General features: G+C 39.6%; 1 protein-coding gene and 1 non-coding gene across 3 annotated transcripts in view; one reads left to right on the top strand and one right to left on the bottom strand.

The window, feature by feature from the left end:
* Positions 1 to 1727: 1727 nt before the first annotated feature.
* LOC127570238 (zinc finger CCHC domain-containing protein 2-like) overlaps positions 1728 to 26351 on the bottom strand; it is a 58064-nt gene continuing 33440 nt past the window's right edge. For both annotated transcript variants that reach the window (XM_052015558.1, XM_052015559.1), the window contains 5 exons: positions 26019 to 26151; positions 17767 to 17831; positions 17352 to 17449; positions 7776 to 9194; positions 1728 to 3936 (listed from right to left, as the gene is read on the bottom strand). In XM_052015558.1, coding sequence (XP_051871518.1) covers positions 3884 to 3936; positions 7776 to 9194; positions 17352 to 17449; positions 17767 to 17831; positions 26019 to 26151 — 1768 coding nt within the window. In that variant the 3' untranslated portion in view covers positions 1728 to 3883. The remainder of the gene's footprint in view (positions 3937 to 7775; positions 9195 to 17351; positions 17450 to 17766; positions 17832 to 26018; positions 26152 to 26351) is intronic.
* Positions 21065 to 21138, top strand: trnai-aau (transfer RNA isoleucine (anticodon AAU)). The gene has a single exon. It is a non-coding gene; the product is annotated as a tRNA-Ile (tRNA).

The following is a 26351-nucleotide window of genomic DNA, read 5'->3' as shown; positions in this document are numbered from 1 at the left end:
TACAGTAACTTAAAGTACACAAGCATCACAAATAGCATTGATAGAGTATTACATGCCTAACTCTTGGGTAGGCACCGACTTTGTGTTACATCCTCTAGCATATTACATTAAAAATAAACCCAGGAAGCAGAGGTTAGAATATTAAAATGCTCAGTATGTCTGCCAGCATCTGGAAGAGGGATGCATCACAACCGTGGAAAGCCAACATGGAGAAAAGGCATATGGGGGTGGAAGGGTTGCATTCCTAGAAAAGTCCATATTGTGATTTTCTGCAACGTGAAGCCACGTCATGTGCATGTGTCAAGAAACACAAGTTGAAAACATTTACTTCACCCCTCCCCCCACATAAATTCCATGAAAACCAATTTTATTCTATATCTCAAACTTTTGGGTCGTGATTTGCAAATTCTGTACGGGAAAATTTTCGTTCCCTGAATGGTTCTAACCAGGGTCACCTGTATTGAGTTTGTCGTCTTTGCTCAAGGGCTGAATGTTGGCCACAACAATAATTCTCCTGCTTTAAATTGTGCCAGCACATATTGTCCATCTGAGAGATGATGGGCCTTCAGTTTACACCTCACCCAAATGGCAACATCTCCAAATGGTACTGCATCAGCTCAGCTTAGCATGGAATGTGGATAATATCTGAAGGACGACTTGAATCCACAACATTAGGATTGAAGACAAGAATGTTGCACTGCCTACTACGCCAATCCTGCCAACTACCAATACAAAGTACTGTCCCAAGATCTCTATCAAGCTTGATTCCAGGTCAGATGATTGGATCTTGCCAAGTAGTTGGCTAACACAACTGTCAGTCTAAGCTATTTCTCTTAAAATCATTTTATTTGACAGCTTCAGAGGTTGACTTAAGCCATGTAACTATTCTTCACTATTTAAACTACTGACAGCTCATTCTCAACAGAAATAACAAATTGCAAGGAGTACATGTATCTGACCCTTCATATTTATTCAACACTACAGCTACCCAGTTATAGCAAAGCTGTTAAAACAGGTAGATTTCCAGAATGATAGCGAAGAAATATTTTACAAGTCTACCTCTGCACTTCAGTATTCTTCATCTGTCTCAAATTAATTTGTAATTCTTCAACATCTGGTCAATGTTATGGTATGATGTTTGTCAGCTTTAAATAAGGCAACTTTAAGACATAATCTGTTTTCTGTTGAAATAGGTGTTAACATTTACAAAACTCATTACCTTAGACATGGTATTTGGAGAAGATCCAAGTAAAACCCAGACCTGTAGCAGGCACAAGTAATCATCCCAAGAGCAGATAGTTTTCCCAAACAAGGCCCACATTCTTGCAACCAACTGTGCTTGCATTACAAGGATCAAAACTAAGTAACAAGTTAACTGGAAGACATCTAATTGATCCATCAAAAAAAGGGCATATCAATAAGAAGGAAGTAGTCTTGTTTGTGCTTGATATGCCGTTTCTTTCAACTATTTTATCAAATCCTATGGAAAAGATGGAACTTGTCACTAGGGAAAATATTTTTGAGACAAGTGGATAAAATTGGAACCAAACTACGAATTAGGTCACTACTCTGGGATTCAAATGTTACTCTTTCAGGTGCATTTTGTTGACCAAGCTGCCTATTCAATTGTTAATGTCATAACAATTTTGGTCATTAGATTTGAGAGCAATACAGACAAGGACAAAGTTTAAAAGAAGAAACTGTAATAAAAGGTTTGTATATTTTTTTATTGCTATTAATTCAGGGGAAAAAGTTGCATAAAATCCAAAAATTGTTCTAGAAATATAAGTGACCTTTCCAGTACATAACATCTTGAATATCAAAGAATACCAGTAAACAAATGAACAAACTGAAGGTAGCGATATACCTCCTATATACAGTACAGTTTTTAAACCATAAAATTAGTTCTAATACAACCAAGTTATTTAGAACACATCATCTTACAGGCTCGCGTGGTTTCCCAGTCTCTCATTCTAATTTTAACTAACAGCACAGTCACACCAAGATAATTAATTTGTATTCAATTGGTCATCCAAAAATCCAAGTAAAAGAAATGTGCTTTAAGAAAATTAATTGCCACACTTCATCTGGAGATTTGAAAATTAGTTATTAATTGATTCACACAGGTGGCAGTTTCTTTTTTTTAAGAAAAACATGCAAGAAATAATTCAGGTCGCTGCCCTGTACACAAGGTCTAGCTACTCAAAGCAGCTCAACTAGAATAACCAGAGACAGATTAAGTCAGCTCCAATATTTCTTCTTTTATATATGTATAAGCATTTTGTTGACACTGGGGCTTTAAGACAAGACAAAGGCTTTTAAGATCCTACAAAACACATTCAAATCCTATGACACTGTTGCTCGTTTTCAAGTCAACAAAGTACATCAATCCACTCAAGAGGACAATGCATTTACAGAAAAAGCAGACTGCTGCACGCCAATATCATAGCTCTGTATATTTCCATTAAAGTTAATGTTAAAGGAATGCCAACAAGATTAGGCAGCAAACTTTGCAGCAAAATGCCACAACCCTCAAAAACTGCCATCATCTTGTGAATAATGTCAGTGCACTTTTAAGAAATAAACCCAGAAACAGAAATAGTGCATATTGGCTTTTTCTCTCTTTAAAAAAAAGCAGCAGCATAAATTAGGGACATTGCTGACATGATTTATACCATCTACAAATATTGAGCGTCAGTCTTCACATTGTAGTAGTGGCAAATGCATGTGAAATGGTAAATTCAGTACTGTGCCAATTTTGCAGAACTTAGGCTACCGAAAATAAATATGTAACAGTGGTTTCTCTAATCCTGGAAATCTGTACGCTTTTTGTATTACCAAGCAAAACAAAATTTGTTTTACATTCTAAAAGCCAAGTAAACACTGCTACATTAAGTTCTAGCTTAAAGTTTTTTTTCTTTAGAAAAGAATCAAGTAACTTCCAATGTTGCTTAAATGGTACAGTATGAAGTAGGGGGTTCACAGAAAAGAGGTGTGGCTGTTCAATATTCTACCCAAAGTCTTAAGGGGGGGGAAAAAAAACATTCACACATTGTCAAATTCAAACAGTCACAATAAATATCACCTAAAGTTAAAGTAATAGGAATTTGCTGCTCTAAATAAAATGTTTTAAAATCTGTATGTTGCTAAGCTCTACTGACAAAAAAACACTAAGCAGATAATTTTGAAAAGTGTTTCCTGTTATTTTTTAAAAAATCAAGATTATTACAGGCACTCAATTTTCCAAAACTTTTTCTTCAAAAATCAATATAAAAGGTATTATCCATGTCAATGCCTAAATTTATTCTTTTTCCAGTAGGCCAAAGTACTTTTAAATTCATATCTATTTTTGGAAGTGGAGTTGGCTCTACATAAACTGAGAGGATAAAATAATATTAAACGAGAACAAATGAAACTCAAAACGTGAAGAGAATTTGATGCAGACAAAAGACGTAGCATGATGCAAGATGTGACCTAGCATTTCAACTGGCAGCATGTCTGCTCATTCCAGCTCAGTGTCTACTGGACAGGTAGATTCTGAAACACTGCCATAAATTATTACAATGAACATTGCACGTGCCACTTGGTACAATACATTCATCAGTGCAAAACCAGAGGTCATTATTGTAAGCATTTCTAGGACATTACACAAACTGCTCTGTTTGCTTCAGGAACACTGTAGCCAAAACAGGTGAAGACATGTTCATAGGAAACAAAATGCCACAATAAGTTCAAGGCAATCCAGACTTCAGTGACCACGTACTAATGCCAAACAAATGGAGAAAACCATTTAGTTTTTTGCTGGATGAAAAGAGCATCAAGTGTGTGGTTAGGGTCAAACCCACATTATCAGGTTCTTTGCTGCGATGACAAATTTTCTAGCTTAGTCGGCTGAATCCAAATCACGAGGTGGGGCAAACTTTAACTTGAAGGCACCTGTTAAAAACAAAAAATGGAATTCAAGTTCACTACAGGGTTTATTACAAGTAAAGAACATATAACCATGTCAATAACCTGTGAGGGAAAAACTCTTAAATAATGTAATAATCTGCACATTACATTCCAATATGGTATCAAAGACATTGCAAAAATATTACTTTGTTCAAATGGTTTATCTGACAAGAGACACTTAGTTTCATAGGAATGGGGAAATTTGGAAGCAATCATTTTAAATAGTTCTCACTTTCTATTTCACTGAGATATGGCAACACTTTAGCTTGGCTCGGCACAGAAACATGTCCTGTGTCAAGCTTGATTCAACAAGAAATGAGTCTTCTCATTACTGTTCATTTTGCAAGTGTTGAATTAATTTATAAATTTTGTTAAGACTTGCATGTTTCATAACACCCAAGAGAAAGATGCACAAGTCTCCTCATCCGAGGCTTAGACTTTTTTCCTCCCCAATATTTTATGCAGCTGGATTTGACCTATAGGATTTGAACAATTCCAGGGGTGGAATGTACTGGCACTGATGAGGACAGATTAGAAAATGTTGACAATTCCTCCCCCCCCCCCCCCACAGATGCTGCTGAACCCCTCCAGCAATTGTTTGTTGCTACATTCCCTAACACTTGCCCCCAGCACATTTGCATACCATCATATTTAACTGAATTTTGTTCTGGCACCTCCAGACATGACCTACCGCCGAGTACGCCAATCAATTTGCACTGTACCATATGCACTTCCATGTCTCAGATCCCCTCCCAGTCTTGTGAAGCTCTTGCTGGCCTGCATCCTGCCTTTAAAATAGCAATGCTTGGAATGGAACAAGAATATAAACTTTGGCCTGTACATTGCCATTCAAATTTTCATTAAAGATATGGATGATTCTTCTACAAATATGATAAGCTCCCCATTATATAAGAAATTATTTCAGAACCAGTGGGGTGGGGGGAGGATGCACTTCAATCACACATCCTTTTGTTTCAGACAAAAATGTTGGGAGTCAACTTACAATTTTCCCAAAGCATGCTATCCAAAATGCCTTAGGAATCATTGTTGGGGTCCTGTCCCTTCAGTATTTCCAATCTTCCAATGTCTCAGTAGCCAAAACTAGATGCAGCACTTTTGATGCTGCCTTACAAAACACTCTCCATTGGGTATTTGCTGCCACTGTACATTTGGTACCAGAAGTATTTCCAGTCTCTCTCTGGCCAGAGGTGGATAGTTGATTGCAGATGGGGATAATGACCAATTTTATGGCCCTTGAACAAATTTCTAGCAATGAACTAATAACTTTACAAGAACTAGACTGCAGTCAGAGATCATTTTTTGTTTCAGTCATATAATAAAATCTGAATATGACTTAGTTTACATAGTCACAAATGTTTTTGCCAAATATTCCCAACTTCAGTTCTGCAGCAGTGTGAAGCAGTCAGAACAAAGTGAAGTGAAAAGCAGGACACGAAACAAAGATAATGTTGAGAGCATTTGTTGCATGTGGAGGTTTGCAATCTGTCATTTATCCCATGCATCCTATGTTTTTCTTTACAATATTTTTATTAAATCCATGAAAAAAATACAGAGTACATGCATCAAAAAAGGAAGTAAAAATACTGAATACATTGTATTAAGTCGTACTTAGGATCACAATACTCTAAATCAATAATCATATATAGTAGTTAGTTAATAAGAAAAAATTAAAATATTTTATTACCAAAAAAATCTACCCCCACTACCAAGACCCGAAGCTGTTAGATAGAAGAAACAGCAAGGAAAAACCTTAAAAAACGTAACAGAGTCAGCCAATATCTGCATTTTTGTCCCCAAATCAGAGATTTTGAAAATAATTCAAAAAGGGTCCCCACAGGGTTTGAAAGTCTAGGTTAGATTCAAAAACTGAACAGCGAATCTTCTCTAGATTCAAGTATGACATAACATCCCGTAACCATTGAACGTGCGTAGGCGGAGTAGCTTCCTTCCATTTAAGCAATACTGCTCTCCTGGCTATAAGAGAAATAAAAGCCAGAATATGTAAATCAGAAGCCTTCAAAGTTATATCTTTTTCTCCAACAATCCCAAATAGTGCAGTCAAAGGATTAAGTTTAAAATTTATTTTAAAAAGTACAGAAAAGGTATGAAAGACCTCTGTCCAATATTTTTTAAGACTCTGACAAGTCCAAAACATGTGAATTAAGGAAGCCACTCCATTATTGCATTTATTACAGTACGGAGATATATCAGAATAAAAACGGGATAGTTTATCTTTAGACAAGTGAGCTCTATGGACCACTTTAAATTGAAGGAGAGAGTGGTAAGCACATAATGATGAAGTATTAACCAACTTGAAAATTTCATTCCAAGTTTCCTCAGAAATTGACATCTGCAAATCTTGTTCCCAAGTGTTTTTAATTTCATCTAGTGGCACCTTACTCATTCCTAGTAATCTATCATAAATATTAGATATTGAGCCATCCTGAAAGGGTTCCAACTTAAAAATTACATCTAATAAATTCTTATCGGGACACAAAGGAAAAGAATGTAATTGAGATCGAAGAAAATCTCTAATTTGTAAATATCTAAAAAAAAAGAGTTTTTGGTAAATTATACTTGGTAGACAATTGTTCAAACGAAGAAAGATTTCCTCCAACAAAAAGATCTTGAAAACAAGTAATACCTAATTTGTCCCACTCTTTAAAAACTACATCAGTCATAGAAGGTTTAAAAAAGTAATTAGAGAAAATGGGACTGGACAAAGAAAAACTCAATAAAACAAAATATTTTCTAAATTGTAACCAAATCCTCAAGGCACGTTTAACTGCTAAATTATCTGTTAGTTTAATTAATGATAAAGGAAGTGGAGAACCAAGCAGAGAAATAATAGAAAATTTTTTAACAGAGTTAATTTCCGAAGAGACCCATACTGGACAAGCCCCTTGATTAATGTAATATAACCAAAACATAAGATTTCATATATTGACTGCCCAGTAATAAAATCTAAAATTAGGTAAGGCTAAACCTCCATTCTTTTTAACCTTCTGAAGGTGAACTTTATTTAATCTAGAATGTTTATTATTCCATATGTAAGAAGATATAATTGACTCAAGAGAGTCAAAGAAAGATTTAGGAATAAAAACAGGTAAAGCCTGAAATAGATACATAAATTTAGGTAAAATATTCATTTTAATAACATTAATTCAGCCAATGATATAGAAAGGGGAGACCAACTTGATAAAACCCTTTTCACATAGTGTAATAAGGTAAAAAAATTCTTTAAATAAATGCTTATAATTTTTAGTAACTGACACTCCCAAATAGGTAAAATGATTTCTTACAATTTTAAAAGGAATATTAATATCAAATGGTACCAAATTATTCAGAGGAAAAAATTCACTCTTGTATAAGTTCAATTGCATCCTATATTTTTAATCAAAAGAGAAAAAAATCTGGGAATTGTTTTTGATCATTAAGGTAGAGAGCAACAAAATATGTTCATATTAGCGAAGAATTTCATTGAATCCTGAAATTTTCGAAGTCTTCCTTTCAACATGCATCAAAAGTTAACTTTCAACTCAACAATTCATGAGACACCACTAACTTGGGAATTATTTTGTTACCCGTCACTGTCCGACAACTTCAATCAACATTCAATGCTTTAATTGCATATGGTTAACATTCTATTATCTCTCAGTGCTTTACAAACTTAGATTCAAGATCACATCAGTGTTTAGATGCAGGGTATGTATGAAAACCTACTTGAAAGATTCCAGTATTGTGATTATCTGACATTTCTGCAGTAAGCTACTATTTTTTGTTATATACAACACAATGCTTACCTGGTTGACTGGCCTCCATGGATGGCTGTTTACAGTCTTGTGCATGGTGTCCACCTACACCACAGTTATAACAAGATGCAGTTCCATTCTTTTTAGGTCCTAACCCATTAACATTGGTGACCATGTTGGCCACTTGGTACATTAATGGAAATCCTCGGATAAATCCTGGCATTTGTTGCATCCCATAGTTTGTCTGATTTGCCATAGGATCATGCATTAGTCCATTAGTGTAAGGATTCTGATAAAAGGGCATCTGGGTTCCATTGTTTTGATGTGCTTGGTTGAGGTAGCTACCATTACAAAGAGAAGTCATCCCACTTAAAGGGATCAATGGAACTCTGATAAACTGGCTAGGTATCGTGCTAGGATAGTAGTAATTAAACAGTGGATTACTATTGGTCCCACAGCTACCTCGGCACCCACAAGAACTACAAGCCCCACAAGCAACCTGCTGAGCTTGTTGAATGGTCCCATTAGTACTAGTATTTCCTATTGTATTTATATAAGAGGTGCTATCACTCTGAGCTGTGCTATGAGTTAATGCAGTATTGAGACTTGGTACAGGGCCTGGAGTGTGGGTAGGAACTGAAGATCCAGTGGACTGGCTTTGACCTACAGGAGATGGTGAGTTTGCTGTTCCCTGTAAAGGCAAAACACTGGCTGGAGTTCCACTCAAGTTGTATGAACCAGGTGGTGGCGGCGGCGGCAGCGCAGCAGCAGGAAGCATTACTTTTAAATTGGCAGATTCAGGTGCTGCTGCTATACTTCCATCAGTCTGAGGCAACAAGGTGTTCAGTCCTGCTAGGTTCTGTGTTGAAGGTTTAGCGGTCGGATCTAAAACAGAAGATGCTGGAAGTTTCCCGGATGGAGAATGGCTGTGAACTGGGATGAAGGCAGTGTTGGCCGACCCAATGTTCACAGTGCCTGCTGGTGGCTGGGGTCCAGGAACATGGCAGTTCTCCAAATTAATCGGTGGTGCTGTCATTTTATGTCTATGCACCATTGGATGTAAAGCAGGACCAGCAGCCTGCAGAAGGAAAGGAGTTGCCACAGACAGAGGTGAGGGCATTAGGTCTAATCTCTTCCCCGCTTCTGCAGCACCAACTGACGTTACATGCGAAGAATCTCGAAGAGAGACGGCAGCAGGAGGGACAGTTACAATCATCCCCACAGCTTTACCATCTACTGGAGCAACATAGTCTGGTTTGGCTCCACCGTTCTGCATCATGTAGTGTATTGGAGGCATCACAGGAATGCGAGGAAGCAAAGGGGCTGGTGGATTTCCAGGAATAGTACCAGTCTCACTCTGCACTGGTGCGACCTGAGCGGTTGGCCTGCTGGTAGATCCACGGGAGGAGTTACAAGCGGGACGCTCTTTCTGCCTATCCTTCCCAGAATCCTCTGAAGTGCTGTCGGAATCTATCCAAAGAAAATAAGATAATATAAAGGTAGTGAAGACATAAAGACATTGTACTGGTAACAGAAAATATGAAGTATCTACTTTTGGCTTTATGAAATAAAAGCTGCTCATAATGCTCACAAAAGCATCCATGACAAAACTGGAGAACTGTGGCATTCCTTCAATAACCAGATAAAATGAGATGGAAAAATAGATATTTACCAAAATTCGTAAGTCTGACCTGATACAACTGTGCTTTAAGAACAAGGGAAGGGGCAGCCACACAGCCCCAAGCCTATCTTGTCATTCAATTAGATTAACATGATCTGCATCTCAACTCTCACTGACCAGACCCTCCCCTCCCCCCTCCATACTTTTGCCCAATAAAATGTTTAATATAGATATGCAACACAAAACTGATGCACTTCTGCATGTACGCCATTCATCTAGTGGTTGCAAATAACTACATTTAACTAGGTACGCTGGGGGTAAACTTTGGAAAATAACCATTGCCTTTGTTTTAAAAGAAAGCACTTTATATTTAGAATTGGCATCAGTGGTAACAGCTTCTTTTGGTGCTTCACATGATGCCTCCAACAATATAGCTGCACCTGATTCACACCTCACTTTCTTTTAGGCAATATCTGATGCTATATCTGGGATGCCTTCCTATGCTCTACATTCAACCAGGGTGGGCCCCTGCTATGACAGCAATACTAGAGTGAGAAATATGCCGACCAGGTTGCAGATTGTAATGGAATTCAAGTTTGCTGCAAGGGATGCTCACAGGCCTCACTGATGCACCGCCTTGAGTTCTGAAACTATCCCATTTAGCGTATTGGTACTGCCACACAATGTGACAAGATATTCAGTGTGGAAAAAGTCACTCTCACCAACAATGTCATGACAAGATACATCTGTAACAGGTAGATTGGTAAACAAAGGTCAAGAGGCCTGCATATTGCTTCCCTCATTACTCCTTCAGACCCAGTCTAATCACCTTGTCTTTGTCAGGACAGTTCTAATGAGGCATTCCTGGAAATGGACACAGAAATTCCTCATTTAGTATATATTCTATCCCCTTATTCTCAATATTCTTTGCCAGATACAGAATACAGAAGTACCCATTCATCAGTTGAGATTAGAATGGGGTTTTTCTTGTCCATGTTTGGTCAGATGCCATGACAATTCATGCAGAACTGAATCATTGCCTCCCAAGAATGTACCGTGATGCTATTTCTTATAGATATATCCAGTTTCGTTTTACTGTAGAAGTTCTCAGGCATGTTGCACATAGTCAGGATACTAATATTGGATAGGAAGAGTTAGGGAACACTGATACAATATCTCGAAGAGATTAACAAAAAGGTCATGTTCAAACAATGGACACAAACCCAATTGCTGGAGGTATTTCACAAGGTTTACTGAAAGGGTATCATGAGTACCAAGCTTGCTCCACAGTGTTGTTTTGTCAAGATCGTGGGCTGAAATCCCACTCTATTCCTTGCAGATAATAATAGCTGACAAAGTGCAGGTTGAGGGGACTGCCCTTTAACAAATGGATGGATGGATCCAAGGCCCTATTTACCTGGCAGAGGCAAATATCCATGCAATTAACTGTAGAGGATCAGGGAGCTCACTCCTCATCCTGGGAAATGTTCATTCCTCTCACTGAAATGGTTTAACAGATGATGTGCCTCTTCAGCTATGTGCAAATTGGTTAACAGATTTGCCATTGCACCACTGGGTAACATTCCAGAGTAACTGATTTGCTGTGACAAATCAGTATGTACTTAAAACTTTAAAAAAACAATTTTAGAAAATAAAAACTTCCTAACCAATTCCTTTCTACTCCCAACTCTGGCTATGAGATTCAAATTAATATCACAATTTCTAATCTTGAGTGGATGTTAAGAGAATCACTGCATTCAATGCATGATTTGTTTTGACAACTATTTTGCGTTCAACTTTTGCAGGGGGTGGAAGTGTAGGGAGAGGTTAGCATGATGCAAGGAATGAAGTTTCATGAGAGATGGCATTAAGGCCAAGAGTTATTGTCAACAGAGTAAGGATACTAAACACCAAGCCAGTACTGGAAAAGTGCCAGTTGAGGGGAGGAGTCACAGCTGTATTAAGACAGGATAAGTCGAAACCTTCTGATGAATTATTATAGCAATAAGATAGGTTTGAAAGGATAGGTCTGAAGAAAGGAGGCAATGCACTGTGCAGGTACCATTCTAAAGCACATTAAGCAAAGGAACAAGGTAGAGAACGTTGTAGACTTAATCTGCTAGGGAATTTTGGATGGGTCGGTTAATGGTCAATCTCAGTGTTCATGTATTTTTGGCCTGATTGCATGAACCATCTCTTAGGTATTTCAAAGAGGCTCATTAATTTATTTTTGTAAAGCTGCTCACACTGCATGATATTTAGTAACAAATTGAAGGGAAATAATGATTGAAGACAATTATAAATTGGCATTTATTTGTGATAGTTTACACAAGCACAGCAAAATATTACAAATGGCTCACAAGGGGAATTAAAATGTCACCTACCCTGGATCTTAGGTTTTAATGAAAATATGTTGCATTTTTGCATCTTCAGAAGCATGAAAATTCAAAACTGCCACAAATCTGTAGGACTCAGTTTGCAACTATTTTTAGTTGCATCAAATACCCAATTGTGGTTCAGATTTCCAATGCAGTGTTGTCCAGTAATTTCAACCCTCTGCTTGAAGATTGAAATCCATGCATTTGCAAGTCAGCCCATTTCAGCAGCCTCAGTGTCAGGAAAATGATATCTTATTTGACTGCAGGATATTTAAAAAAAAACAATCTAGCAGGATTTTAAAAGTACAGAATAACTCACCTTTGTCTCTCTCATCTTCACTTTCACAACTCTCTCTCCCATCGTGTCTTGGGCTAGAAGGAGAACTGTAAACTTTCTGAAGAGCTGTCTCCACATGCCTCTAGACCACAGCCAAACATCCCTTAATTCTAAACAATCAGGTAGGTGCCATTGAGTAATAAAGCACAGCCAATTACTTGTTCTTTTAAAAGAAGTCTGTGGCATAGTAGTCTATTGCATTATTTTGCAAAATACACTCATCTCTGTGCAGTCCTCATCATTCGGGCACATGTACTGGACAATTTAAGCTCAACCTCCATTGCTTTCAATTTCACTCCAGAAGCAGAGTTGAGATGCAGGAATTCATTCCTGAAGGGGAAACTTTTGCTGTTGTAAATCACACTACCACCCTCAGTCCCATAACAAGCCAATTACTAAGTTGGAAATGAATATCTTTTGAACAATCTCTGGAAAACATGCCAAAAATATACATAAGAGCAAACGCTTCTTGAAATGTTGATAAGGCTGGATTTGATGAAAGCAAAAACACTGATTTCTCAAACTGAAGGAAAAACATCCTCAATAAGCACTTGCATTATCTGTGAATAAATATTAAAAACCTCACCTATATTAGATACGATTAGTTTTGCAAAGAGCAGTAAAAAGGTTAGTGGATTACTTAATATTAGCCACTAGATGGTTGTAACAACTTCAGTGGTGAAATGATTTATTACTGGAGAACATACACAGGGTGACAGTTACTGTTATTTTTCCATGTATTGAATTAATGGCCCATAATTTAATTCAAGTTAAGATAACTTGATGAAAGGTAAATCAAGTTTGACAAATACGCTGCCGTTCTTCAAAGATATAACAAAGAATCAATAGAAGGGAATCTATAGATGTAGTGTATTTGGACTTCCAGAAGGCATTTGACAAGGTGCCACACAAAAGGTTGCTGCACAACATAAGAGCTCGTGATATTGGAGGAAAGTGTACCAACGTTGGATTGAAGAGTGGTTACTAAATAGACGGCAGAGTCATAATAGATACTTCTGTTTCGGGCTGGCAGGGTAACATTTGTGAATTAACAATCCTTGGCCCTCAATTAGTTACGATTAATATTTGGAGGAGGGAGTGGAGTGCAAGGTGTTAAAGTATGCCAATGATACAAAAATGTCTCAATGGAGACAAATTGCAAATGACAGGAATAGAGAAGGATCGAGATATTCTTGTGCATGAAACAAGGAAACAGCATGCAGGTGTAGCACGAAGTTAGGAAGTCAAATTGTACAAGAAAGTTTAAAGTTAGAAATGGATATCGAATCAGATAACAAAATTTTATCTTGATGTTTGAAAAGAAGAATACCAAAAAAAGACAGATATGGTGGAGGGGGATGGGGAGATTAAGAATAACTCATTTTCTAAATCTTATCTCAGTCTTTTTGATGACAAAAAAACTGAACCATAAAGATCAGAACTATATTACAATCCTAATCTGAAATAACTTCCTATGGAATCAAAAGATTTTTATTTCAAATTACTAATTCAGCTCTGTCTGGGTGGTAAACTACAACTTGCCATACGAAATGTTTACTAAATCATGACTATAAATGTACTCAATCTGGCCATTTCCAAAAACCTACCCAAACAATACAATTGGTTTCAAGTTTCAACAATTAAGTACAAAAAGTTTCCACTTGGTTTCATCAGCAGACTTGAAATGTAGCCAAAATAAGAGAGCTGTCCATAGAATTGCACGGCAATGACCAGTAAAAGCAAATTTGACTCATTTACCTAGAGCATATACTGAGCAACAAAATATAATAGCTTCAATCAAGGAATTCAACTGCAGCAATCTGAATTTACACATGAATAATTGGTTACCAAACCCCACAATAATACTCCAATTGAATTTAGACTATACCAAGACACAAAATCAAGTAACAGACCTCAAATGGCATCAGATATGTACAATATTAAACCTCAATTGACCCTTCAATTATTTTCACAGTGTCATTACCAGGCCAACCTGAACACTGTTGGGGGGGGAGGCGCGGTGGGTGGTGAAGATTGTAAAACACTAAAACAGATAGGAAGTTAAATTTTAAGCTTTTTGAATCCAATCAAAGTACAATTCAAACACTTCCATTTATTTGGGGCAAACACATGTGCTGGTCATTCATTGAAAGCCTTCTTTAAACTGTGCCTCCACTCTAAAGTGCCATCTTTCAATGTGATGCAGCTTTTTCAGGCCTCAAGAAATCCACAATGTAATAGTAAATGCAAGGATTTGATCCCAAGGCAAAGCCAGAAATAACACTGCCCGAGTGTATATCCTTTGGGCCTAAGAGCTGTCCTGTTGACAGAGAAAAACAGTTTTTTCCACAATTACTTGATGAACACCAAATGTGCCGCCTTCTTTGAATTTACCATTAACCTTCACCACAACCACCGATGGCCAAATGAAACTAATAACTCTCTAGTATGCAATGGATTCTTATGGCAGGTAGCGAAATGAAATCATTGCACTGCAAATGGATAGGGACAACTTACAAAATGAGGAACATGTTTGAGGAATAAAGAGAGGCAGCAAAAGAGTAATGCTATCCAAAGTCATCTCATCTAGATTTAAGCAACATTATAAGAAAACTGTAAGAAAACTATTTAGCCCTCTGCCTGTTCCACCTTTCTGCATCATGGCTGGTCTTTTACCTCAGCTACTTTCCTGCCCAAACCCCATTCTCCACAATTTCACTAATGTGAAAATCAGTGTATCTTGAAAATACTCCGCAACTGACCCTCTATTGTAATAAAAGGAAAAGATTGATATTAAGTGAGATATTACGCAATACCTTACACGACAGCAGGAAGGGTATTTGCAGGACACACAAAACTTTAGCTTTGTATTTCTCAGAAATAACGAGTACATTTCTGCTGTATTTGCAGAGATACAAAAAGAGCAAAATTGCTGAGCGGCTTTCAAAATTCCATTTCAAAATCCTCTGGCAATTCTGAAGATTGCCAACGTTCAGTCACCAAACTTCTACATTGGTACCATGCTCGGCAATTATGCAAGCAGGATTCTATAATATTAAGATAAATATGAAAACCAATACTGTTTCTGCTCATCCCAAACTGGACATCTGCTTACTTTCAGTGATAAATTCACAACAACAAAGAACACACATCCCTTCAGCACATGCCCATAAGGATGACCAAACTTGCATGTGATCTTACTGTAACTAAGCTGACTTGTCTTGGAACCCACCTTGGCAACAGTCATAGATTTGAGTTTTTGCACTCAGCTGGTTACATTAATTTTCCTTCCAACCATACTTACAACATGACAATATGGATGTCCCCCAGGATTTGAGGCCACTCACTTATGCCACTTTCCTACACCAAACCTATACCTCAATTCTCTACTGCGGATACACTAGCAAACAAGTCCCCACAGACCTCTTATGTAGCGAATACAAAACACTCACTGCACACCAGGTGAAGAAATTTCAGTTCTGAAAGGCCAACCCGTTATTTTGAGACTGTAAACCCCCTCGTGCCAGGCACCCCAGTTAAGGTAAGCAGCCCTACCCAACTGCAGAAATGAACCTGGTGAACCTTCACTGTACCCCTATCACAAGTATATTCTTTTTTAGGATGGGAGGCCAGACCTGATCATAATATTCTAGGTGTGATCTTACTGGGGCCCTGTCTAATGTGGTAAATCAACTCTATTCTTCTGTTCAAATCCTATTGCAATAAAAGCTAACATACCTCTAGCTTTCCAAATTGTTGCTGTACCTGCATATTAACTTTCAGAGATTTGTGTACCAGGATTCTTAGGTCCTTTTGAATATCAATACCTTTCAATCTCAAGACTCCAAAGTTCAGTTACTAATTCCTTAGTAATTGATTCCAGCATTTTCCTTTCTACTGACGCCAGACCAACGGATTTTGAAATTCCATAGTTTCTCTTTCCCTCTTCTTAAATAATGAGGTAACATTTGCTACATTTCAATACGTGCACACTGTTCTTTGATCCTGAATTTTGGAAGATGGCAACCAGTGCATTCACCATCTCTTTAGCTACCTTTCTTTAAAACCTTGAGATGCAGAATCCTCAGGTCTTGAGGAATTCAGATTTCAGTCCTGTTAATTTCTCTAATATTTATTGTTTAAACCAATGATAATTTCTTTCAGCTCCTCATTCATCCTAGATCTGTGGTTCTCCACTACTGCTGGAGCTTTTCTTTCTTCTTTCATTGCTCTGCATTTCCTCACTTCCCAACATAATTACACCTTCTGCACAACCTCTATCTTGGTCCTAACCAGGTCATTAATTCCCATGTGCACAACTCTTTTTTTAAAATCTTCTGCTACTTTCCTCTCCAACCCTGGAATGGGCAGGCAACATAGCCAATTAAACTCCTACTTGTAGAGAACAGTATCTATCTTACTATGTTATAAGATAAGATCTTTTATTAGTCACATGTACATCGAAACACAGTGAAATGCATTTTTTGCATAGTGTTCTTGGGGGTGGGGGGAGCCTGCAAGTGTTGCCACACTTCCAGCACCAACATAGCATGCCCACAATTTCCTAACCGGTACATCTTTGGAATGTGGGAGGAAACCAGAGCACCCAGAGGAAACCCACGCAGACACGGGGAGAACGTACAAACTCCTTACAGACAGCAGCGGGAATTGAACCCGGGTCGCTGGCACTGTAAAGCGTTATGCTAGCCATACACTACCATACGAATACTTTTCCACTCTCCCAGCTTGAATTTACACCTGTACCACAGCACCATGGAACACTTACTCATCTACTGTCTCTGCTCTCATCTGCAAAAGGACTGAGATACCTTCAGGATTCCCAAGCTGCTTTACTCTCGTCCTTTTCGATTAAGCAATTCTATAGTACTTAATGAACAGGTTTAACTATCCCTTGAAACAAAGTATACAAATAACATTCTACCTCTCAGCTACATCACAGAGTCCAAATCTTGGACTCCAGCTCATCAACTCTAGCTGCACACAGTCACCATGGATCAATGGATTCCATCAATTCCCAGACACAATAGCTGCAATATATCACCTGCCCTATCATACCCATCTTAATTTAACATAAAATTAGTTACTCTGTTGTCATCCAAGTGACTTACCAAAGTTCCCACACTAGATACTGCACTTGGCAGGAAGTGCACATTAACCCACAGGCTTTGTATTCCTAGGTTCAACAAGTTCTCAGGCAGCTGACTTAACGTTAATAATTCTAGGTGGTTACCGCATACAAAGATGACAAAATATTGAGGAAACTTCTATACCTTTTCCTGATGCAGTCCACATGCGATGCACAGGAGGAATTCTGAGTATGCCGTTACCAACAGGTGTCCTTTGATTGCCACGGTCCACCTTGTTTTTACTATGTGAAGCAAAGAGAATTGAATCACCAAAAGACAACTAGTGCAATTCTCTCCCCTCCACCCACTTCAAAATTTATACTCAATTCCTGCCCTTGTATATGCAAGGAAGTAAAAGAGAATGTATTTTAATGCTATTGCTATCCCCAATAACATCATAGCTCCTCACCAAGGATAACAGACTTTTGTTGTACTGGAACATACCACTTGCTTTCTGTTCCTGAATTAGCCTTCCAACTCTTTCCCAGGGACATTCAGCCTCCCTCAATGTTTATTTTAAATAAACAGTTTTAATTAGACAGGATATTTAAATACATACACATCCATGTGAGTGTTCAGCTTTTTATTCCCAGATGCAGTATTTCTTTTATCTTCTATCAAACACTATAACAGTCAAAAGAAAAAGAAATGCATGTTTAGAATTCATTGAATGTTTGGAAATGGAATAAGATGCAGGAAAGACAAGCCAAAATGTGGTTTTCTTTTTATACATTCTGTATTCCAACATAATTGGTTTACAGCATCCAAGATGTTTAATTACTCAAAATATAATCCTTTCCCCAAAACATTCTGCATTATATTATGAACCAAATGGCATAATCTTAAGAGGGTGCAGGAATCAATAAATATGAGCATGTATATACACAAATCTGAAGAGGGCAGTTTAATTTAGGGAGATTGTTCAAAATAAAAAATAATATTCAACTTATTAATACAGGTATATTTCTGTATTGTCCTGTAAATAAGAGGCCATTCAACCCATTGACTATGCCAGATCAGAGCAATCCCATTCTCCCACTAATTCTTCCTATAACCCACTTGCCCTACACTCTCATTCATTCTTCTACCTAGCTATATTAGAGTCAGAGCTGTATAGCACTAATGGGCCATTTGGCCCACTCGTTTATGCCAGCTATGATGCCCATCTACACTAATTCCATTTGCCTTCATTAGGCCTGTATCCGACTCTTGTCCTATCCAAGTACCTGTTCAAATGCTTTTTAATCGTAGCTGTGTCTACCACTTCTTCTGGCAGCTCATTCCATATAACCACGATCTTGTGTGTGAAAAACCTGTCCCTCTGATCTCTCCTCTCACCTTAAACCTATGCCCTCTAGTTTGAGACTCCTCCACCCTGGGGGAAAAAAAAGTCCATCTATGTCCCTCATAATTCTTTAAGGTCACCCCTCAGGCTCCTACAGCCCAGTGAGAATGAACTAGCCTATCCAATCTCTCCTTGCAAGTAATGCCTCCATTCCAGGCAACATCCCAATGAGTCTCTTCTGCACTTCTAATACTACCACATTCTTCCTGTGGTGGGGCAACCAGGACTGCACTCAACTCCACGTGCAGTCCAACCAATGTTTTGTACAGCTGTAACATGATATCCAAGTTTTATGCCCGGTGCCTTGGCCTATTAAAGTAAACATGCCAAATGCCTTCTTCACTACCCTACACGAGTATACAAAGGGAACATGTATAGGATGTTCCCTTTGTCTACTCATGCAGGGTAGTGAAAAACAGCGTATAAGATATAGTAAAGGACAGACTCTGACCAAATGAGTAAATGTGGCAGTTACAGAGAGATTATGCTTCTTTAAGTGTTGCTATTGAATAGATTATCCTTCGTAAACTTCCAACAAGATTCCACCACCAAATATTTCCCCTTCTGAGTATCTTGAAGGGATCACTCCCTTTGTGGTTCCCTGGTCTGCTCTTCTGTCCCTACCAACCATTCCCTGTCTCTTAGTACTTTCCCATGTAACTGCAGGAAATACAACACCCTTTCACCACTTCCCTTCCCATAACCCAGGGCCTCAAAACACATTCCAGGTGAAGCAGCAATTCACTTGCACTTCTTCCAATCTCATGCACTGCAGTTGGTATTCACTGTGTGATCTCCTTTAGAATGGAGAAAGGAAACGCACATCAGGTGATCACTTTAACAAGCACCTGAATTCTTTCCACAGGAGTGACTGAGCTTCCAGTTGCCTGCTATTTTACTTCTCCGTCCGACTCTGATGTACCTATGGCCTCCTATACTGCTACAAGACCCGAAGCAGGTTTGAAGAACAACACTTAACCTCTGAACATGCTGTAGCATTTTGGACTTAAATGTTAAATTCGCCAACCTGAGGTAACTCATTTGTTCTCTGCATCAGAACTGGACATTTCTGCCTGTAACACATCTGTGATTTTGGCAGTTTTTTTTTTCTTTCCCTTCTTATATAACCTAATTTGCTAGCATATCCCACAGCCCTGCCACTAGCAATGATTGACACAGACAAAGCAACACAATCTGCCTCTAACTGCCATATTTACTCATTTGCTCCTATCCTATGATATTCCCCTTGCTCTACTCAGTTCCCACCCACCCCAAAAAAACTTCTTTGCAACTAAAACCAAATTGTTTTCTCTCCTTCTCAATTCTGATGAAAAGTCTTAGACCTGAAACATCAACCATTTCTTTCCACAGATACTGCCTGATCCTGTGTTTCCTGCAAGTTGTTTTTGTTTCAGACTTCTAGCATCTGCAATTTTGTTTTAAAAATTCTCATCTGCGCCTCTTCATTCATACCACTTTCAGGAGAGAAGAAAAGAAAGAATCCGGAAAGGATGGTAGACATTTACTCTTGACATTGTCATCAGATGACACACCAGCCATTTCTAGCAGTTTGCAAGTATTCTTGTTCCATGCAAGTTGTGCATTCTTCACATGACCACCAATGGACTATTTTAGCTTTAGTGCCTTCACCGAAGTTCACCTCTCAGCCCTATAGAGTTGCCAATTGCATGCTTGCCCAGTGTTTACATCTAAGGTCACTTCTTCCAGCCACATAAAATGTAACTTCACAACTGTACAAGCCTATTTATAATTTACAGCTCCCTAATAACCAAGATTCAGGATCCTCTCCCTTCTTGTTTGTCTCCATGCTACACAGGACAGCAGCCTTTGGCAAGGCGAGCTGAAGTCTTAGCGTACAAATGAAAAGCATACTGAGTCTCTAGTCCACCAAACCAACAATTAACTCATGTTATAATAACCACAGAATTCCAGATTGCCAACCAAATAGCCATTAAATTTAAGGATTCTCAGTTCACTGCAGACATCCACATTACCTTTACTGAACTCTGCCTGCACAACTCCTCCAAAAATTCCAATGTACTTACTGGTAAACAGCATGTAATTCAAGCTAGTGAGGAAAGAGATGGAAAATTCAACTTTGAAGAACTCCATATTGAAATCTTGCCAAGTCAAGCTTTCCTGACATAAGGTACTAATTTCAAACATCAAGACACTGTACATTCCAAAATAGCTCTAAGAGCATTTCTTTCAGGGGCTCAATGGAAAAATAACTAAGACAGAGAACAATTACACACTGAACAATATAGTCCTCAATCCTAATCATGGTAAAGTATTCTTGAACAAGTTTTAATTTCATTTCAGAGTACAGAGACTGAAGATTGACAATGTACTACACATTAGATAGTCCTTACTGTTGCCAGCACAAAGGTTTTTGGCAAGTGTGGGGCAGATGTTGGCAGAAACTCCCTACCCAAACCTTTGCCAGAGATTTCCTAGTATAATTTCCCAGCAGGTTTCCTAGTATTAGTGGGGCCAGTTAACTCAGTTGGTTAGAGTGTGGTGCTAATAACGCCAAGGTCGCGGGTTCGATCCCCATACAGGCCACTGCTTTGGAGCGAGAACGAGAAGCAGTTTGAAAAGTTAGGCCCGTTGTTGTTATTCTTGTTGCTCTGGTGAGTAGTACAAGGACAGGAGCGGGAAGTCTTGCTGTAGTGGTAAGTACCGCAGAAAATAGAGAGAGAATGAGAGCAGGAAGCAGTTTGAAAAGGTAGGCCCGTTGTTGTTGTTCTTGTTGCTGTGGTGAGTTGATAGGCCTGTTGATTAGCTAAATAGCTAATAAAAAGTAGTTAGGGTCAAGCAGAGCAACATTTTAGAGTGCCCATTGTTGAAGTGCATTGTGTTCAGAGTGGGAAGCTGAGGCTTTGGCTCAAGAGGCTTCTGGTAGGTTCTCTTTCTTTTGCTGTCATTTGTAATTTTCTCTGTATAGAACAGTGGGAATGGCAGTCAGGATAGAAGTATGCTCCTCCTGTAGGAAATCAGGGAGACCTCCAGTGTCCCCGATGACTTCACCTGCAGGAACTGCGGCCAGCTGCAGCTTCTTACAGACCGCGTTGGGGAGCTGCAGCTGGATGAACTCCGGATCATTCGGGAAGCTGAGATGATAGATGGGAGTTACCAGGAGGCAGTTACATCTAGGGTCTGGGATGTAGGTAGTTGGGTGACCGTTAGCGGAGGGAAAAGGAATAGGCAGTCGGTATAGGGTACCCCGGTGACTGTTTCCTTTGATAACAAGTATATTGTTTTGGATGCTGTTTGGGGGAGAATGAGTCACCGGTGGAGAGCCACAGCAGCCAGATCTCTGGCGCAAAGTCTGGCTCTGGGGCTCAGAAGCGAAGGAGGGGGAAAAGAGGAGTGCGATAGTGATAGGGATTCATTGGTTACCGACAGGAGATTTTGTGGACATGAACAAGCCTCCCAGATGGTACATTGCCTCCCAGGTGCCAGAGTCAGGGGCATCTCAGATCAAGTGCACAAGGGGGAGGGGGAAGAGCCAGAAGTAATGGTACACATTGGCACCAACAACATAGATAAGGAATGAGGTCCTGGAGACCGAGTATTGGGAGTTAGGAAGGAAGCTGAAAAGCAGGACCTCAAGGGTAGCAATCTCCGGATTGCAGCCTGTGCCATGCACCAGGGAGGGAAAGAATAGGAAGGTATGGCAGACTAATGAGTGGCTGAAGAGTTGGTGCAGGGGGCAGGGGTTCAGATTTGTGGATCATTGTGATCTCTTCTGGGGTAGGTATGACCTCTACAAAAGGGATGGGTTACATCTGAACTGGAGAGGGACCAACATCCTTGCAGACAGGTTTGCTAGAGCTGTTAGGGAAGGTTTAAACTAGCTTGGCAGGGGGATGGGAACTGGAGCGTCAAATTAGAGGATGGATCAGTTGGTGCAGAAGTAGATGTGGTGTGTACAGAGGAGGTGACGAAGGTTAGGCAGGAGATGGGGCATAAATGCAATCAGTTAGATGAGTTGAGATGTGTTTACCTTAATGCAAGTAGTATTACCAATAAGGGTGACTGTTGCAGGGGCAGGAGTGGCTGCTTGAGCTTCCGGGGTTTAAATGTTTCAAAAGGGATAGGGAAGGGGGTAGAAAGGGTGCGTGGGGGGGTGGTGGCATTGCTAATCAGAGATAATATCACAGTTGTAGGAAGGGAGGACATTATAGGATTGTCTATTGAGTCAGTGTGGGTGAAGTCAGAAACAGGAAGCGAGCAATCACTCTATTGGGAGTATTCTTTCGGCCCCCAAATAGCCGTTGGGACACTGAGAAGCAGATAAGTAGGCAGATTTTGGAAAGGTGCAAAAATAACAGGGTTGTTGTCATGGGTGACTTCAACTTCCTTGATATATATTGGCACCTCCTTAGTGCAAAAGATTTAGATGGGGCAGAATTTGTTAGGTATGTACAGGAAGGATTCCTGACACTGTATGTAGACAGGCTGACTAGAGGAGAGGCCATGCTGGATCTGGTATTAAGCAATGAATCTGGTCAGGTGAAAGACCTCTCGGTGGGCAAGCATTTCAGAGATAGTGACCATAACTTGCTGACCATGGACAAAGATAGGAGCAGACATTATGGGCAAGTATTTAGTTAGGGGAGGGCAAATTACAACGGTATTGGGCAAGAACTTGGGAGCGTAAACTGGAAACAGATATTCTGTGGTACATGCACCACAGACATGTGGAGGTTGTTTAGGGATCACTTGCATGGGGTTCTAGATAGGTTTGTCCCACTGAGACCAGGAAAGGATGGTAGGGTGAAGAAACCACGATTAACAAGAGAAGTGGAAGGTTTAGTCAAGAGGAAAAAAGGAAGCAAAAATCAGATACGGCTATTGAGAGTTATAAGGTAGCCAGGAAGAAGCTTAAGAACGGACTTAGGAGAGTTAGAAGGGGACATGAGAAGGCCTTGGCAAGTAGGGTTAAGGAAAACCCACAGGCGTTCCACACATGAGGGAAAAAAAGAGGATGATTAGGGTGAGGGTAGGACCACTCAGGGATAAGGGCAAAAAAATGTGTCTGGAGGCGGAGGAGGTAGGGGAGGTCCAAAATGAATATTTTGCTTCAGTGTTCACCAGTGAAAGGGACTTAAATGAATGTGAGGTTAGCAAAGAACAGACAAATGTGTTGGAGCACATTGAGTTCAAAGAAGGTGGAGCTACTAAATAACATTAGGATAAATAAGTCCCCGGGGTCAGACAGGATATAACCCAGGTTACTATGGGAAGCAAAGGAAGAGATTGCTGGAGCATTAACCATGATTTGAGTCCTCTCTCACCACAGGAGTGGCATCAGAGGATGGCAAATGGTGTTCCATTGTTCAAGAAAGGTAAAAGGAATAATCCCAGGAATTATGGAGCAGAGAGTCTTACATCAGTGGTGGGCAAACTATTGGAGAGGATTCTTAGGGGCAGGATTTGAGCATTTGGAGAAGCATAGGCTTACTAGAGATAGTCAATGTTGCTTTGTGAAGGGCAGGTCATGCCTCACGAGCTGAATAGTTTTTTGAGGAAGTGACAAGATAAATTGATGAAGGTAGTGCAGTGGATGTGGTATATATGGATTTTAGCAAGGCGTTTGACAAGGTTTCCCATGGTAGGCTCAATCAGAAAGTCATGAGGACTGGGATCCATGGAAAATTGGCTGTGTGGATTTGAAATTGGCTTGCCCACAGAAAGCAGAGAGTGGGTGTAGAAGGGGAGTATTCAACCTGGAGGTCAGTGACTAGTGGTGTTCTGCAGGGATCTGTTCTGGGACCCCTGCTCTTCGTAATTTTTATGAATGATTTGGATGACGAAATGGAAGGATGGGTCGGTAAGTTTGCAGATGACACAAAGGTTCATGGTGTAGTAGATAGTGAAGGTTGTCATAGGTTGCAATGGGATTTAGACAGGATGCAGAACTGGGCAGAAGTGGCAGATGGAGTTCAATCCAGAGAATTGTGAAGTGATACACTTTGGAAGAACGAACTTGAAGGCAGAGTACATGGTTAACGGCAGGATTCTTAGCAGTGTGGAGGAACAGAGAGATCTTAGGGTTCAAGTACATAGATCCCTCAAAGTTGCCTCACAAGTGGATAAGGTGGCGGATGGTGTGCTGGCCTTCATTTGCTGGGGGATTGAGTTCAAGAGCCAAGAGGCAATGTTGCAGCTCTATAAGACTCTGGTTAGATCATACTTGAAATATTGTGTTCAATTCTGGTCACCACATTATAGGAAGGATGTGGAAAGGGTGCAGAGGAGATTCACAAGGAGGCTAATTGCGTTGCAGAGCATATCTTATGAGGAGTATTTGAGCAAGTTAGGGCTTTTCTCTTCGGAGAGATGAAGGATAGGAGGAGACTTGATAGAGATGTACAAGATTAAGAGGCATAGACAGAGTGGACAGCCAGCATCTTTTCCCCAAGGTGACAATGGCCAATACTAGAGGTCACCCGTTTAAGCTGCATGAGGAAAGTTCAGGGGAGATGTCAGAGGTAGGTTCTCTCCCTCCCCCCCTCCACCAAGAGAGTGATGGGTGCCTGGAATGCACTGCTGAGGGTGGTGCTAGGGGCCAAAGCAATAGGGTCACTTAAGAGACTATTAGATAGGCACATGGACGAAAGAAAAATAGAGGGTTATGGGAGGTGAAGTGGGGGGGTGGGAGTGGGAAATAAGGTTTATATAGGTTGGCACAACATTGTGGCCAAAGGGCCTGTACTGTGCTGCACTGTTTTATGTTCTATAATTTTTACTGGAGATCAGAATTGCCTGCTCATATATGGAAGAGGAACCACCAATAATTTATATTATGTGTTATAACTTCTGTCATTATTGGCAACACTGGACTTCAAAAATGCCAGCGATGCTGAGGGAGAACAGTGAATGCTTAAGTGGGAAACAGTATTTACAAAATTATCAGTCCAACCCAAAAAAACAATTTTTAAAAAATTTAAGTGCAGGTTCAGGGAAGTAAAAAGGTCAGGTGTTTTCTAAAACAAGTCACTACTTAAGATTTTATGATTGCTTGAAGTTTACCAGATTCAAACAATTGAATTAAGATTATGACAGGAGGAACAGCAAATTCCCAACTCTACTGGATAAGGGAAAGTTCATGTGTGTTCTTCCTCTCTTGAAGAAAGTATTTCAGACAAGAGAGAATTCAAGACCAAATAGGTTATGGGAATAAATCACTGCTGATCCCCAAGTTCTTTTCAAGTGACCAACTCTGATGTCTGTGGATGCCTGGAGCAGCAGGGCATTGCAAGAGAAATTAGCACTTGAACAATACTTAAATGAAAAATCACATGGCAGGGGAAAACCGCAGAGAAAGTGAATAGTCTGGATAGCAATTTTAAAAACATGAAGAGCCGTGCGGTATTAAGAGTTCAAAGTGCTCCATAAGAACAATAAGATTGGGTCAAACAAAATTTCACACCCACATGCTCCATCACTGCTGTACAGTGTTCAGTGCTGTGTTTTGTGTTGTAGCTCCTTTTTCTCCAGTCCAGTGCACCATTCTGTTCGGAGTGCTGCAAACCTACACCAGCCCCTGGAGGTTTTACACTAGGGACACTGTAAAAGAAAAAGGCTGTTCAGGGAAATTACACCACAATGAAGTGATTGTTTTTAAAAGCATGACCTGAAACAGCATCAGTATTCACCGTCAACAATCTCCCCCATTAACCCATGCAGTACACAATGGGAGTACACACCATTAAAACTAAATTTAGTCTATCGTTTTAAAAATAAAAGTTACTTTTCTCATTCCTTCA

Source organism: Pristis pectinata, chromosome 5, assembly GCF_009764475.1.
Source record: "Pristis pectinata isolate sPriPec2 chromosome 5, sPriPec2.1.pri, whole genome shotgun sequence".
NCBI classification, from domain to species: domain Eukaryota; kingdom Metazoa; phylum Chordata; class Chondrichthyes; order Rhinopristiformes; family Pristidae; genus Pristis; species Pristis pectinata.
This window is presented reverse-complemented; position numbering and strand designations above follow the sequence as displayed.